Source organism: Anabas testudineus, chromosome 5, assembly GCF_900324465.2.
Source record: "Anabas testudineus chromosome 5, fAnaTes1.2, whole genome shotgun sequence".
Taxonomy (NCBI): Eukaryota; Metazoa; Chordata; class Actinopteri; order Anabantiformes; family Anabantidae; genus Anabas; species Anabas testudineus.
Genome location: NC_046614.1, coordinates 3,004,542 through 3,019,964, shown reverse-complemented (window position 1 = coordinate 3,019,964; position 15,423 = coordinate 3,004,542). Strand labels below are relative to the sequence as shown.

At 39.6% G+C, this 15,423-nt stretch overlaps 1 protein-coding gene across 11 annotated transcripts in view; it reads left to right on the top strand.

Annotated features, from left to right (window-relative positions):
• The window catches only part of plekha6 (pleckstrin homology domain containing, family A member 6), a 66,009-nt gene that overhangs the window by 25,582 nt on the left and 25,004 nt on the right, over positions 1-15,423 (top strand). For 8 of the 11 annotated variants that reach the window (XR_003297812.2, XR_003297811.2, XM_026344644.1 and 5 more), the window contains 3 exons: positions 11,775-11,953; positions 13,855-14,409; positions 14,883-15,369. Coding sequence is in view for 9 of the 11 variants with exons in the window: in XM_026344644.1 (XP_026200429.1) it covers positions 11,775-11,953; positions 13,855-14,409; positions 14,883-15,369 (1,221 nt within the window). In the remaining 2 variants the exon portion in view is untranslated. Of the gene's footprint in view, positions 1-11,001; positions 11,177-11,774; positions 11,954-13,854; positions 14,410-14,882; positions 15,370-15,423 lie in introns of those variants that run through there. The other 3 variants (XM_026344649.1, XM_026344651.1, XM_026344647.1) reach the window with 3 other exon arrangements.

The following is a 15,423-nucleotide window of genomic DNA, read 5'->3' as shown; positions in this document are numbered from 1 at the left end:
CATACACTTCTGCCTACATTTCAATTCAATTCAATTTTATTTCTATTGTGCCAAATCACAACAGAAGTCCTCTCAAGGCACTTTACAGTGTAAGGTTTAAGACCTTACAAAATGTATATATAAAACTCACCTCAGAGGAAGAAGCCCCCAGCAGAACTAGGCTTTCAGTGGGCGACCATCTGCTTTGACCGGTTGGGATGAGTGGAAAGAGGAGAGAAAAAAAAAATAGCTGGCAACAAAAAACAACGACAGCAAGCAGTAAAAACACTGGGCAGATCAGTAGGGCCAATAACTGTACTCTGGAAATATATAGCTTCAAGGCTGGGGATACCTGCAGAAGAATACAGAGAGGGGGAGACAGATAATACATTTATTAAATGTATGATTCTCTGAATTTAGCAATAGAAAATTAGAGGACATTCAGGCCTTTATGTCTTTTAAGCCTGCTTGAAGTATATTTGGTTGTTTAGTTTCTTCTGGTTTCATAGATAAATATAGCTGGGTATCATCTGCATAGCAATGAAAATTGATAGTGTGTTTCCAAATAATATTGCCCAAGGGAGACATATAAAGTCAAAAGCATCGACCCAAGCCCAGAACCCTGTGGACCATGCTGATGTTTAGCAGGTTGCTATCTTATTTTCTTGGTGCATAGTCATATTTGAGTCCTTAAACATGAAGTACAGCTGAGGCTATCTGACTCACTGGGGGCAACTTGGGGTTCACTATCTTGCCCAAGATCAGAGGGCGGACAGAGGGACAGTGACAGAAGGAGCTGCAGATTAAAAAACTGATGCCACAATTGGTAGACAACCGCTCTACCCCCTAAGCCACAGCCACCTCAAGAAGGATATCTGTGCCAAATCCATTTTCCTGCAGGAGGTAGAGCAAACCTTGTGCCTTGTGCAAACCTCTGGGTTTGTAAAACTGCAATGTGTTCGCACACAGCTCCTTGTTGATGATTGTCTAATTAGTGGAACCCCAACCACTTCCTTGTCCACCTCCTTCCAACACTCACTGATAATAAGAAAACCAATGTATTTATAAAGACCAAAAACAATAATCAAGTAGAACTCAGTACACTTGTACAACATTTACATGGGAGACTGTAAAGTTTTGACACGCAACAGTAACATTTTGGTTGGTTCTTAGCAAGACTAAGAACCAAAGAATCATACAAAATAATACTGGACAACAATCAAGCTAATCAATTATTATCTTTTTAGTCTTTTATCTGTCATACAACTAAGTCTAACTGCGTGAGTCTGACTGTATTTTTACAGGGTGAGTGACAACGATCTGACAAGAATCTAGATGATTATTTTTTTTTTTTTACAAAATGAGACTGAAACAAAGTCATCCATCTAAATGAATGATTCACCTACATGAAGAGATCTATGTTTTTCAGCTGTGTTGTTTTCAAACATTAGTTCAGTCACAGAGCTGTTGAAACCTGTTGTACCTGAAGCTTCACTACTTGACTTTGTCTGCGTGAGGTGTGGCCATAGCCAGGAGACATTGTGTAAAGAGAGATATCTGCTTAGCGGACAGTTTTGTTATGCTGCAGTCTTAATTTTACTACAACAAATCTTTGTGTGTGCTCCCTCTGTATTTCAGATGCTCATTTTTACTGCAAGATAACCACTGCTCATACTAAGGCATATGTAAAGAGCATGTCAAACAATTGTTTGTAAAATGTGAAATGTAAAATTCAAATCTTGACTTTGTCTTGTTGTCTTGCTGTAACTCAACAGGTATAGCCACCTGTGGGTGTGTATGTGTAATGTGTGTGTGTGTAGTAAAGCATAGCCTCACCCTTCCTGACACACACTGTTCAACAGAACTACCAGGTTGCTGTTACAAGACAAGTGTTTATTCATTTGGGGTGTTTGTGCTGCTTTTCTAAGGTTAGCTGATCCCACACAGGACACAGAACAGGACATACTCTCAATGCAGATTGTAGCCTAGGTGCCTCACAAAGATTTTTAGCTAGGCATTCTGATTCAGTAAGTGATATCCTGCAACAATTGGTGTCTTCTGGGTATGGCAAGTTGAATCAGTCTTCTCTGATTTATCCTACACAAGTTCAAATTTCATTGCCTCATTGATGTCTGGAGACCCGAACACACGGTGCTAACTACAAAGTGACAAACCAAACCCTAGACCTGACATACAAAGTAACAACGAAAACTACACACTAATGTGGACCAAACTAACGAACAAAGCAGATGTACAAAGTAACAAACCAAAAGCGCTGCAGTAGGCAGGATAGACGGAAACAAACATACAAAACTAACAGGACAAAGTAACAACAAAAAAAATGCTGCATAAACGCAGACCCAACAAATCAAAACAGACAAACCAAAAACAGACAGGTGCCTTACGGACAAACAAACGAACGAACAGACCGACCAGAGATGTGGAGGAGTAGTGTGCAGCATAAATGAATAAGTGTCATGAATGAGCGGTGAATGAATGTCAATGTGTGACAAACCAGCATCGAACTGAGGACTGAGGGGTGCTTTTAAAACAGAGTGATGCACAGGTGACTTGAGTCAGTAATTAGTCCGGGGAGTTCAGTGGAAAGTGGAGGAAGTCCATATATGGGTGTGTCCCCTAAAGCTGCAGCTTTTGACCAGAAGATGCAAGATTAAAAAAACTTTGATAATCCCAGAGGGAAATTGTTGACTTGTTACAGTTGTTCTCAACAGAAAGAAAGGGAACCACAACCATAAAAGATCCACACCAACACAAATACAGAATAACATCAATACAGAAAACTCAGTATACTGTATATAGTATATAGAATATGTAAGATAGATGAAAAAAGAAAAATGAAAATGGGATCAGGGCAGAATGACAACAGATATATGACAAGAAATTGTCAGTTGGGAGGGGGGGGACTCCCAGATTTCCTAAAGTCCATCACCAGCTCCTGAGTTGAAGATGGTTGAGCCCACACCAGTCCACGAAACTGTCCACCACTCCCTGGTACTCTGTGACGTCTCCACCCTGATTACATCCTACAACTGCAGAACCTCTGAAGATGGCAGGACTCAACTTGTACCTGAAATCTGAGGTATACTGTATGAACAGGAAGGGAGAGAGAACCATCCCCTGTGGAGCACCTGTGCTACAGACCACAGTGTCAGACACACACTTCTGCAGGCAGACATACTGTTTAGGTGCAATGGAGCAGATGTATGATGGTGTCATCCACTCCAAGTTGGGGTTGGTAGGCAATCTGGAGTGGGGGGTCAAGTGCGAGTTTGACCAGAAGTATACGTATAAAGAATATAGTTTGGACAGTGATTTTTGTGTCTGAAGGTGTGTTGGAGGTTTACTGAAAAGCCAGTACCTCCAAGGCAAAGTTAACTGAGTTCATGAGAATTAAATTAAATTAATATCACAGATATAACACAGATATAAGCAAATACAAGATAAGATTTTTTACGGAATGCAAGTATGAGTCAGCTCAGTTCATTCAGAGTGAAAAGTGTGTGTATGAGCTTAGCCACTGCAGCATTTCAATAGCTCACATTGACTGCTGCTGCAACTGAACAGAAGATGACATTAAGACAAATTAATGTTAAAATAACAACATAACAAATGAACGTAGACACATGGTTGTCATAGCAACATGCCAACCATTTAAGTCAGTCATAAACTACAAACGTGGACAAAATTGTTGGTACCCTTCCGTTAAAGAAAGAAAACCCACAGAGGTCACTGAAATAACTTGAAACTGACAAAAGTAGTAGTAATAAATAAAAATTTACTAGAAATGAACTTAAAAATTCAGACATAGCTTTTGAGTTGTGGTTATTAGAAGTTTAAAAAAAAAACAAACTAATGAAACTGGCCTGGACAAAAATGATGGTACCCCTAGAAAAGATGTAAAATAATTTGACCACAGGGACATGTTCAACCTGTGTGTCCTGTAATTAACATCACAGGTTTATTCACACTTGTAATCAGTCAGTCTATTTAAAGGGTGAAAAGTGCTCACAGTGCTGTTCATGGTGTGTACCACACTCACTATGAACCACAGAAAACTAAGGAGAGAGTTGTCTCAGGAGATTATAAATAAAAATGATAGACAAACATGTTAAAGGTAAAGGCTGTAAGACCATCTCCAAGCAGCTTGATGCTCCTGTGACTACATTTGCACATATTACATACATTTGTAAATATCACATATTTACAGAAGTTTAAGGTCCATGGGACTGTAGCCAACCCCCCAGGATATGGCCATAAGAGGAAAAGTGATGACAAATTGAAGAGACAGAAAATACAAATGGTAACTAAAGAACCCAGAACAACTTCCATAGAGATTAGAGGCAAAATCCAAGGTCAAGGTACATCATCAGTCACTGTTTAAGCCAAAATGGAGACTGAGTAGGACTCCACTAATAAAAGAAAATCATAAAAAAAAATGAAAATGCATATTGACAAACCACAAAGCTTCTGGGAGAATGAGAATGAGTCGATTTTGGCAAGTCACATCAGCTTTATGTTCACAGACGCAAAAATAAAGCATACAAAGAAAAGCACCCTGGACCTATTGTGAAACACAGACGAGGGACTGCCATCTGGCACAGGGTTTCTTAAATCTGTGCAGGTTACAAGGAAATCTTTTAAGGCATTCTGAAGCAAAATGTCCTGACCAGTGTCAGAAAGCTGGTCTTTGTCACAGGTCATAGTCCAACAGAATAATGATCCAAAACAACCCCAAAAACACCCAAGAATGGCTTAGTGGCCTTTTATGAGTCCTGATCTAAATCACATTGAACACCTGTAAAGAGCTGGAACATGCAGTCTGGAGAAGGCACCCTTCAAACCTAAGACAGCTGGAGCAGTTTGCTTGTGAGGAGTGGACCAAAATACCTGTCGACAGGTGCAGAAGTCTCATAGAGAGTTACAGAAATCGTTTGCTTGTAGTCATTACCTCAAAAGGTTGTGCAACACAATATTAAGTTAAGGGTACCATTATTTTTGTCCAGGACAGTTTCATTAGTTTGTTTTTTAAAAAAAAACTTCTGTTAAACCACAACACAAAAGCAATGTCTGATTTTCAAACATTATTTTAATGCTGCTAAAAGTGATAGTCAATTTTTAGTTCTAGTTTTGTCAGTTTTAAGTTATTTCAGTGACCTTTGTGGATTTTTCTCTTTTTAACGGAGAAGTACCAAGAATTTTGTCCATGTGTGTATATTCGAGATAGATTAGTTTCAATGTTTTGCCAGTTTGACAGTAAAGCCACAAAATAATGCAATAATATGACAGGCCTTGTGTTCTACTTTGCTTTGTCCTATTCATTCATTATGTTTATGAAGGTCATCAGGATGCCATTGTCTTGACTCTAATGACTTGTCAACCACACATCACAGTGACATGTAATATTAGGTGACAGAGCTTTCGACAACTGTTTAAAAGCAAGATTTCGATTATAAAAGTTAAGCACTTTAAACTTCAAGCCTCCTTAAAACACTTAAAGGCCTTTATGTCCTTTAATTTTCTACTCCTTAATTTAGATAAGCCAGGGATTAATCTATTTCGTCCTAAAAACATTAGAGTCACATTGTCTAATTATATTGTTAGGGTAACTAACACTACTACTACTACATTACCTCATACATAAAATAAATTTCTAGAACTGCCTTCTGCCCCATGAACATTGCTAAAATCCGGAGGACCCTGTCTCAACGTGATGCTACGTCTTGAGATTACATTTGTTGTGATTCAACACTATATAAATAAACTGTATTCAACTGAACACAGAAACATTTTGACATAAAAACAAAATCCCACGTGTGGCAACCACCATATCAGATGATTTCTGATAACGCTGATCTAATTTAAGATGCACTGTATTTAAACAGTAGAGCCAGTATATCAGGAAGTAAATAAGGTCTAGTCAGTAAACAGCTGCACAGACACTGGGGTGTCTTGTTCAAGGACACACCCGGTGTGTGTGATAAGGTTTGAACCACAAACATTCTGCATCTTAGGCCAATGCTCTACCCATTGAGCCACCAGGCAACCAAAGACCTTACAGAATATAACTGTATATAGAATTATGCAGCAAACAGAACAATCCCACTTGGGCTAGCATTAGGTGACAGCGAAGCCCCCTTTTTGGGGCTAAAAAAACTGGTCTGTGAAATCCCCAAAATGTAGCTAAAATGTGCCCTGTGATGCTGTAAGGCCATTTAGATTATAGGTATAAAGTCTGAAAATGTGCATGAACAGACCTTCTCCAAAGCGAACGGTTTGGCCCCCAACTAGTAACTATAACTATAAAGACAACTATGTCTGCTGCTACCACAGAATCTATGTCATCCTGCAGCTAAGTTATAATGGTGTCAGATAAACATGCAACTTTACCACCATACCATCTACTACTGGCATAAAAAATACTTTTAAAAGCTTCATCCTGACATCCTGACCGTCCTGCTGTGCAATTATCCCTACAATTTTCCCTTGCTCCAGAGTCTGAGAGAAGCTAACATTAGCCGCAGAGGCCTTTTAACATTACTGTTAAAATGTGGCTACATTCAACAAGCTAACCCAGTATACTCCCACATATACAGTACTTGACCTCTGTAAAAATCAAATATATCTGCAGTTTGTTCAGATTCTGAGATGACAGAGGAAGAAGAGAGACTTCTTTGTCCATAAACCCAAAGGTGAGCATTGTTCATGCTTTGTGCTCTGCTGCTGTTTTCAGAGTGAGTCTGCTGTATCTAGTAAAATCAATGTCGGACTGTGACTGTTCGGCCTAGGCTGTCACACTGTTTGGCCCAAACCTGAACAGAGATTAGGTCCCTGAGACTTCGCAATAACTAATTTGAAGTAGTCAGTAAGCTCCTCGGTGGCAAGGCATCATGAATGAGATTCGGCCTGGTTACCTTAACTCTGTTCTGTGGCTGCATTGGCTGACATGCCTTTGCAATATCGCATAGTGGTTGGGGGCAATATCTCTGGACTGGCAGACCTGGGTGGTGCTGCCTCTTTTCAAAAAAATGGGGACTGCAGGGTTTGTTGCAACAACAGTTTGTAGGAGTTTGCCCAACCAGTCCACATGTGCTTTGTGGATTTTGTGGATAGGCATTCGATAAGTTCTGTTCAATCCCTGTACAAAGAGAGAACAGAGAAGGAGTTTGGTTCGCATCGCAGGTCAGACCTAGACCTTGGACTCAGATAGGGCTGCCCTTAAGGGCCTACAGATTTTCATCCTTTCTTTTTGCAGATGACGTTGTCCTGTTGGCTTTATCAATCCAACACCTTTAGCGTGTACAGGCACGGTTTGCAGCCGAGTGTAAAGAGGCTAGGATTGTTTGTAAGCTGCCCAAAAAGACATTTTCATTCGTTTTCATCTACTGGGAAAATAAAATGTGTTGATCTGCACTCAAACTTGAGCCAAATATAATTGTGTGTCAAGGAAGTCCATCTGGCACACAGACGTGATGTATAGAATACCACCTTAAACAGTGTAAAGTGCCTTAAGATTACATCTGTTGTGATTTAGCACTATATAAATAAAATGGAATTGAATTGAAATGAAAACCATATTGTTGCTATGGTTATAGTGAGCAAAGTGGTTAAACTGGTGTCACAAGGTATGCAGTTTCAATGACAACAGTCAGCCAATCACTGGCAAGCATTTTAAATGTGTGTGTAAGTGTCAACTTACTGTTGCTGTAACCAAACCTATTATAGTATTAGGTTCAATGCCATGAAATGTGCAGTTACTGTCAGTTTAGGGACATTTGGAAAGAGATGACACACAGTACTGTGCCTGCAGTATATACAGTGAATTATTACTTTTAGCAGCATTAACATAATGTTTAGATTTTACAATAAAAGTACAAAAGGTACAACAGTCAGTCAAGACAAGATTTCCAGTGTAAAACAACTAAACAATTTACAGTGGCAAGAAAAAGCATGCAAACCAATTTAGAATGTAATGGTTTTCTGCATTAATTCCTAGTATTAATAAATATAATGTGCAGAAAATAATAAAATTCAGATTTTTCATATTTATTGAGAACAACCACAAAACCCTGATAAAAAAGTATGTGAACCTTTTGAATAATGACATCAAAAGTCAGGTGTCAGGTGTGAAAATTATTTTGCAGGTGTGGACTAGAGCTACTTCGACTGATAAAAAACACTCTAACTTTTTGAGTCTGCTCAGTACAGGAAGCATACGCTTATGTGAGTCATGCCTTGCCAAAAGGAGCTTCCAGAGGATCTACGATCAAGAATTGTTGATTTACATAAAGCTGGAAAGAGTTACAAAGTGATGTCAAAGACTTTAGAAATTCACGAGTCTAATGTTAAGGAAACAAGCTACACATTTTTGGGACTGTTGTTTGGGACTCCACAAGAACAAAGGCTCACATGCTTTTTTTGCCACTGTAATTGAATTTTAGAGAGTTTGATGCCCCAAAACTTTTTAAAAAGTTGGGGCAGGGTCATGTTTACCTTTCCTTTAAATTATACTTTTTATTCATTTGAGAACTGAGGATATTTAGGGCAGTTGCATTTTTGGAAATTGTATATTTGCCCATACCTGCTGGAGTTCAGCTGCTCATCAGTCTGTGATCACTGCTGTCTGATTCTTTGCTCAGGTCAGTCAAAGGGTTACTCTACACTCTATATCTATGAAGCCACACTATTGTAGCATGTTCAGAATGAGACCTGGTATTGTCCTGCTCAAATATCTGCTGACATTCCAGAAAAAGATTAGGCCTTGCTGGCAGCATATGTCTCTCCACAATCCCAATATACAATATAGAGCCTTGGCGTTTTTTGCACCTTTTACTGATAACTCTTTTTTTGTTGTTTGTTTTTGGCAAACAGTCTTTTGATCTATGAGCTAGGTCCAGATAGGGTTAGGGTTAGGGTTAGGGTTTCAGATTTTGAAGGACATCCCAAAGTCTTTTATTTTAGGATCGAGGAACAATGTCTGAAGAGGGATAAACCAGGTGACACCAGACCATCCTTTGCGGAGGTCTCTCCAGAACATCATACTTTTTTATTGGACACCTGTTGGTGATTGGGTGCAGCTGATCACACTGATCTGAAACTGCATCCTCACACCACTGCAGTAAAACAGAACAATGAAAGACACCTACATTTTTATATTATTAGTTTTCAGACTTATCATTTGGATCAGAGATCTTTAGTTCTCCCTGACTATGAGCCATGAGACAGGATATATATAAATATGTGTATAAATAGAACCTGCAATATGTTTCCTTCATTTATTTAGAAATACTAGAAACGTTTGTCATTAAAATCATGTTCTGAACCACAGTTGATCCACTGTTATCAGAAACAGATGTCACAGCAAATAACGGTTCAGAGGAGAGGACATTTCATGTCAAAAAACCCTGTTTAATTGGTTCCTCTCTCTTTGTATCTTTTCTGTTTCCTCCATGTGTCTTTAGTGAGAGGAACTAAGACACAAGGAAAAGATGCAAGTAAGAAAAATGTTGATGCAATTAAGGGAATTAGGAGCCACCTTTACAACCTGTGAGCCTTTGCAAACTTGTGTTGAGAAATATTATTTTTTTCTTTTCAACTAACTAACATATCTGCCACTGTGGTAACATTCAAGTATAATCATGTTTTTTGTTTGTCTGTATCATTATCTTATCACCATTCTTTAACTTTGTTCTTCCTCTATTATTCCCTCCCGTCTTTTCAGTCTCTCTTTCTTCTGTTGACATTTGATTTCCCTTCTTTCATATGTTCTTCTTTTAGTCCCTTATTTCAATCTTTCAGTCTTTCCTTCACGTGTCCCTGCTTCATTGCTTTCTCTAACCCTATTACTCTCTCCTTTTCTCCCTTTTTTTTTAAAATTCTGTTTCTTTTATGATCCTCTTTTTTTTGCTGTGCTTTTTCAGTTTTGGCTCAGGTCTCCTTTTTGCTACCTGCTTATTTACATCTTAATAATAAAGACTGTTAGAGATCTTCCATCTTTCTATCTCTGCAGCAGTGAATGAACAAAGGAAGGAGAATGAAGGAGGGAGGCTATACTACACACACACACGTGCTTGCACACACACAAACATGCAATCTTTCCATAGCCCCACCTTTGTTGCTAGGCTACTGCTGCCTCTTACTATAGAGCTGTTTCAGCCAATTACATCAACTTGTGTCACTGCTGAGGTGGAGCCTCATAGTGCTCCACCGTGGAAGGAAGTGACTACTGTTTATCCCATGTGACATCATTTCCTCTGCTATTATATGGTAGCACTGCCCCTACATCTATACACTCTAATTTCTAGGATACAAGTCTGATCTTTGGCTGTTTTATTTTCTTAATTGTCAACATGAATATACTATAGAAAAATACAAAATTAAAATGTCTTGATTGATGAAACAGAGAAGCTCAGTATGTACAATTGAGGATGAGTTTATCTTGGGAGACTTTCTACTTTTCCTCCACTACATTTATCTGTAGAAAACAAGCTTTAATGTGCAAACTGTAAACACACAGATTTTTCAGGAACATGTTCTGACTAGAGCACTCAGTAATGCACAGCTTCGCTTCAGACTTGACACATTTAAATCAGAAGTCTTTTGGCAGAGGCTCTTCCTCATTTTATGAGGACATCTTTGCTTGTGCTGCCCTCTTGTGGTACTCAAAATTGTTTACATATTGAAGCATTATCCCTGTATTTATACGATTTCAGCTGTGTTTAAGATTGTTGTATGTTTTTCATTTTATTTTTGAGCAATATGTACAGTAGAACTTGTGGGGTCCTATTTATATTGTTCCAGACATAACAGCCTACCTTCTCAACTCATATACAAATAGTATCATTACAGAGCTGTTTGCTGTGAACGATTTAGATTGTGTCCCTTTCTAGTGATTATTTCTGTGAAAACAGCAGGACAATCTTCTTAATGTAAATACTGTTTCATTTGTTTGTTCTTCAAGAGCTCAAAGTCCTCTTCACACACTTCGTATGGGAAGTGTACAGACTGGAGACAAATAAAGGAATAGCCCTGGTCTTACATTAACCAGCGGTTATCAGTGACCTTTGACACCACAACCCTTGACCTTTCCCCCTTCATCTTCTCTCCTTCTCTCCATCCCTCTCATCCATGCCTGTGAGGTCTGCTGGCCTTCGTTGTCTCCTGTTACAAAGTACAGTAGGTAGTGCTGATATTTTCCTACAATTTTATATTATTGATCTTGTTTGCATAATAATGTTGTTTTGCACGCCTGCATGCCAACTGTATACATTGACTGGGATTTGTGTGTGTCTTGCTTTATTCAGTTTGAGTTGTTCAGATACTGACTGCATGCTACCACTGTCACTGTGCACGTTATCATTATGTAACTGTAAACAATATCACCTCTACAAAATCCCATGTTTGGGACCTAGATTGGGTTTCATAAGTTTTGAGGACAATTAAGCAAGGGGGAGTGTTAGGAGTGAATCTAACTTTAATGTGAGAACAGTCAACTAAGTCGACTAAAAACATGAGCATGGACAGATGTGCAAGACAAGAAGATATTTCAAGATTTCTGACAAAACCCACAGATCTCAGGTAAATTATGTAAATTCAGTGGGCAAATAATGGTCATAAATTGTAATAAATTGGAATTACTGTTAACTTGTATATTTTTAATATCTTGCTTCTTCATTGCAATAAGAGGTGATGTTAGTGTGGATGAAGCTGCTGAGCACAGTGAGTCTCAGACAGCCTTAGTTATGTGCTGTCTTTTTCTGTTTTGTTTCCCTCTGCAGGTGTGGTTGGAGGAGGAGGACGAGGACAGGCAGCTGACAGATCCTGTTGTCTTTTGCATGCAGGCAGAGCACGCTGGAACGAGGACATACTACTTTAGTGCTGATAGTCATGAGGACCAGGAGGAGTGGATCAAAGCCATGAGTGACGCCGCAGAGGTCAATGTTCAAGCAACACAGAGGTGCTGTTCACACACATCCATAGAGCCATACAGCACATGGCATATTTTCCTGAGTTTACTTGTTGGGCTATTGCATGGGCTCACATACATTATTTTTATTTCTAACTATGATGTTATCAAGAATAACACTGTTCGCAGCAACATGTTTTTTTTCATATTTACCCTTGGGTCTTTAATTCATTATCCACATCCAAAAATATACTAAACAAGCTCTATCTTTATCCGGTTTACAAAGCTGAAAACATGGATGGATGGATTGACTAGGAATTTAATTAGGGAAGGTTTCCAAAATTGTAGTTAGGAAAATGTAGGAAGGCTCAAATAGGAGGGTAGTCATTTTAAGCTTATCTGTGGAAGTGTAAAAACATATAGACTGTATATAACACATCATTAATAACCTGTTATTCAAATCCAACAATCAGTCTAGCTAAAGTTAGATGAGAATATCTTTTAGATGAATATCCTGGAAAAATAATAATCTCATAAAAACAATATTGGTTACACAGAGATAGGTCGTGAAGCGGCTCCTACAGAGCTTAAATATGCTCCCTTATCTCTCTCTGGGGTGGATGACTTTTTTCCCTATCACATTTTCACTGTTGGTGCCCACCCACAGTTTCTCCTTCTACATTTAAACACCTATTTCATTTTCAAGACAGAATCCTACTGCAGATTTTTTCCCTACTTCCTTTCCCTTCTATTCAACTTCCTTATCTCTTACTTTCTTTTATAGAAAATCTGAAATAATGCATGCTCTGTGTGTCAATAATAACATGCTATTGTTTACCTACCAACTTACCCAAAGTTGAACATCCTCATGCACACAATTCCCCATTTGTAATTTCCTTGTTTTTATTACTTATTTTTCCTAGATTCATTGGGAAAGTGCATAAACTTTCAGTGGGCTTATCAATAATAGTTTGCCATTCACTCCGAACTTCCCATTTCATTATATGGTTGGATCTTATCGGTCACACACTAACTTAAGATACATAACTCTCTTCAGTGAGGTAGCTTGTATGACACATTCGTTATGAGCAACGTACCCTATTGTATGCACCAAATGGTTATGCACATTGGACACCACAGTCACCACATAAGCCGATTTTATTCAAATGGACACTAAACCAGAGTATTGTACTGCCTTTTTTTAGGGTACTTATTTTAGTTTTCTACTATTTAGGATGATATTTTTAGTAGGTACACCTGCTTATAGTTTCCCTTTTTCACTTTTTTCCCTATTTTCCCTTTTAATTTAACATAATCTGAAACTATATATAGAATTACACAAACTCAGTTTCTCTACCACAAAGGATGTACATGAAATTGTGATATTCTATACCAAAAAGGATTTTCAATAATATCCGACAGCCAATGAATTTCCTTGACTATCTGATAGTCACTTCCACGAAGGATTTGCACGTTATCAAGTACCACATGGAGGGAAGACCTTGCCGGTGTTGACTTTTACACTGAACACAATCATCATGTACACTAATAGCACGACCGTGGTGGGTCTCATCAGCAGAACAGTGAGTTAGCATACCCAGAGGAGGTGCAGTGATGTGATGTGAATATAACAACCTGTTTCTAAATGTTGATAAAACTAAAGAGATGGTTGTTGACTTCGGAAGACCACTACAAAGCAGCTCTGTAAAGATCGGTAAGAACAAGATATTTCTCAGTATCCATCTGGCAAGGGAGGTCTCCTGGTCCCTTAACACCAACTCCATATCCAAGAAAGCGCAACAACGTCTCACGTCCAGCAACAACTAAAACAAGCTCATCTACTAACCATCATTCTCATCACTTTCTACAGAGGGAACATCTCGAACCCAGCGTTCTGTTTATACCCTCACAAACTTGGTTGTGTATTCTCATGCCTCCTTTTATCTTCACAGAACCAGCTCAAGCAACACAGCAGATGTCAGTCACACAATGATGACCAAGGCAACCAACCCACAACAGGATCCACACACACAAACACACAATGAAACTGACAGTGAACCACCCACCCAGTCTAAGATGAATGGGGTTAATGGCCTTGAGACACCCCCACCCTCTACCCCCTGCTCAGAAAAGGAAGGAAAAAGAAATGATGGAAGACAAGGTGAAGATGAGGGAGGAGGACCCAGTCCTGACCGCACTGGTGACCTAAATCACCATCCAAATGGTTGGGGCAACTACAGCCCTCCTAACACCATGGCCCACAACAGTAATGGCAAACCCCCTCCATCTAGGAGTAACAGTGGACATTGCCCTGCTCTGGGATACCTAGAAGCCAATGTGGGTCCATTGCATGATCCCAGGGAGCAGGAGGAAAACATGGTGCTGAGAAGGGGCTTTGTGCCAAGGACAGCTCCAGAGAGGGTGGCACAGAGGAAGAGCTCCATGGCCCAGCTACAGCAATGGGTCAACCAGAGGCGGGGCTTGGCATCGCAGGAGGACATCAACAGGTAGATCACTGGAGAATAGGAGGAGTATGTATATAAGACCTGTACTGTTTTAATTCAAGTAGTGTTGTACATTGCCTTTTGCTCCCAGAGCAAAAGTTATTTCAGTAGTTATGTCACACTGGCACAAATATGAACATTTTACCCTTGTCGTTACATGACATGTTGTAAAATTACATAAGTTTGTTTTGAAGCACTGAGTTTGAGGCTGGTAAACTTTGACCCCCATTTGTTGGATAACTTCTGTTATCAGACTAATTTGACAGATAGATGTTTACTGTACTGTACTGTATATAATTTCTACTTAGACTGGTTTAATGTTTATTTTCAGTTGGTGCCGTTGGCCTTACTTTGAACAACTATAAAATCGCAAGTGCATGTCTCTGCATCAGATGTCATGAAAATGTAGCACAGATTGACTTTCTGATCTGCATCACCTTGTTGAACATTGCTGATATGTTTTGCTGTCATTTCAGTCCATCTTGTTATTACCCAGTCAACCGAGGGATCTCACCTGACTACTATGGCTACCCTGGTGGCTCCCAGTATGTAGAGGAGTACTCTCTTTACCCACCAGGTGTCCGACCTGACAGTATTTGCTCTGTCTCTGCTGTGGGAGGATATGACCGACGCTGGACTGTTGAAGAGAAACGTCGTTCACTGAGAGATGGACCCTATGAGCTCTATGGATCTCCGATACGCAGGGACCCATGGGGGCCACAGTATTATGGTGACATGGAAACATCCATGAGGCGCCTGTCCATTCAGCCACGCTCGAGGTCTGTGCCAAGGTCACCATCCCTGTCATCAGGGGGTCCCTACTCACCAGTGCCCCCCAATTTTGCCTCTCCGGCTCGATCGCCATCCACCCGCTTTGACCGAGTTTCAGGAAGGATGAGGGAACATGTGATCTATGCTGATCCATCTGTCTATGGTCTGAGGAGATCCCTCAGTTCACCAAAGGTGAAGTAATGAGTGTGTGTGTTTGTAGCATTTGGTCTGTACAGTTTGCAAAAT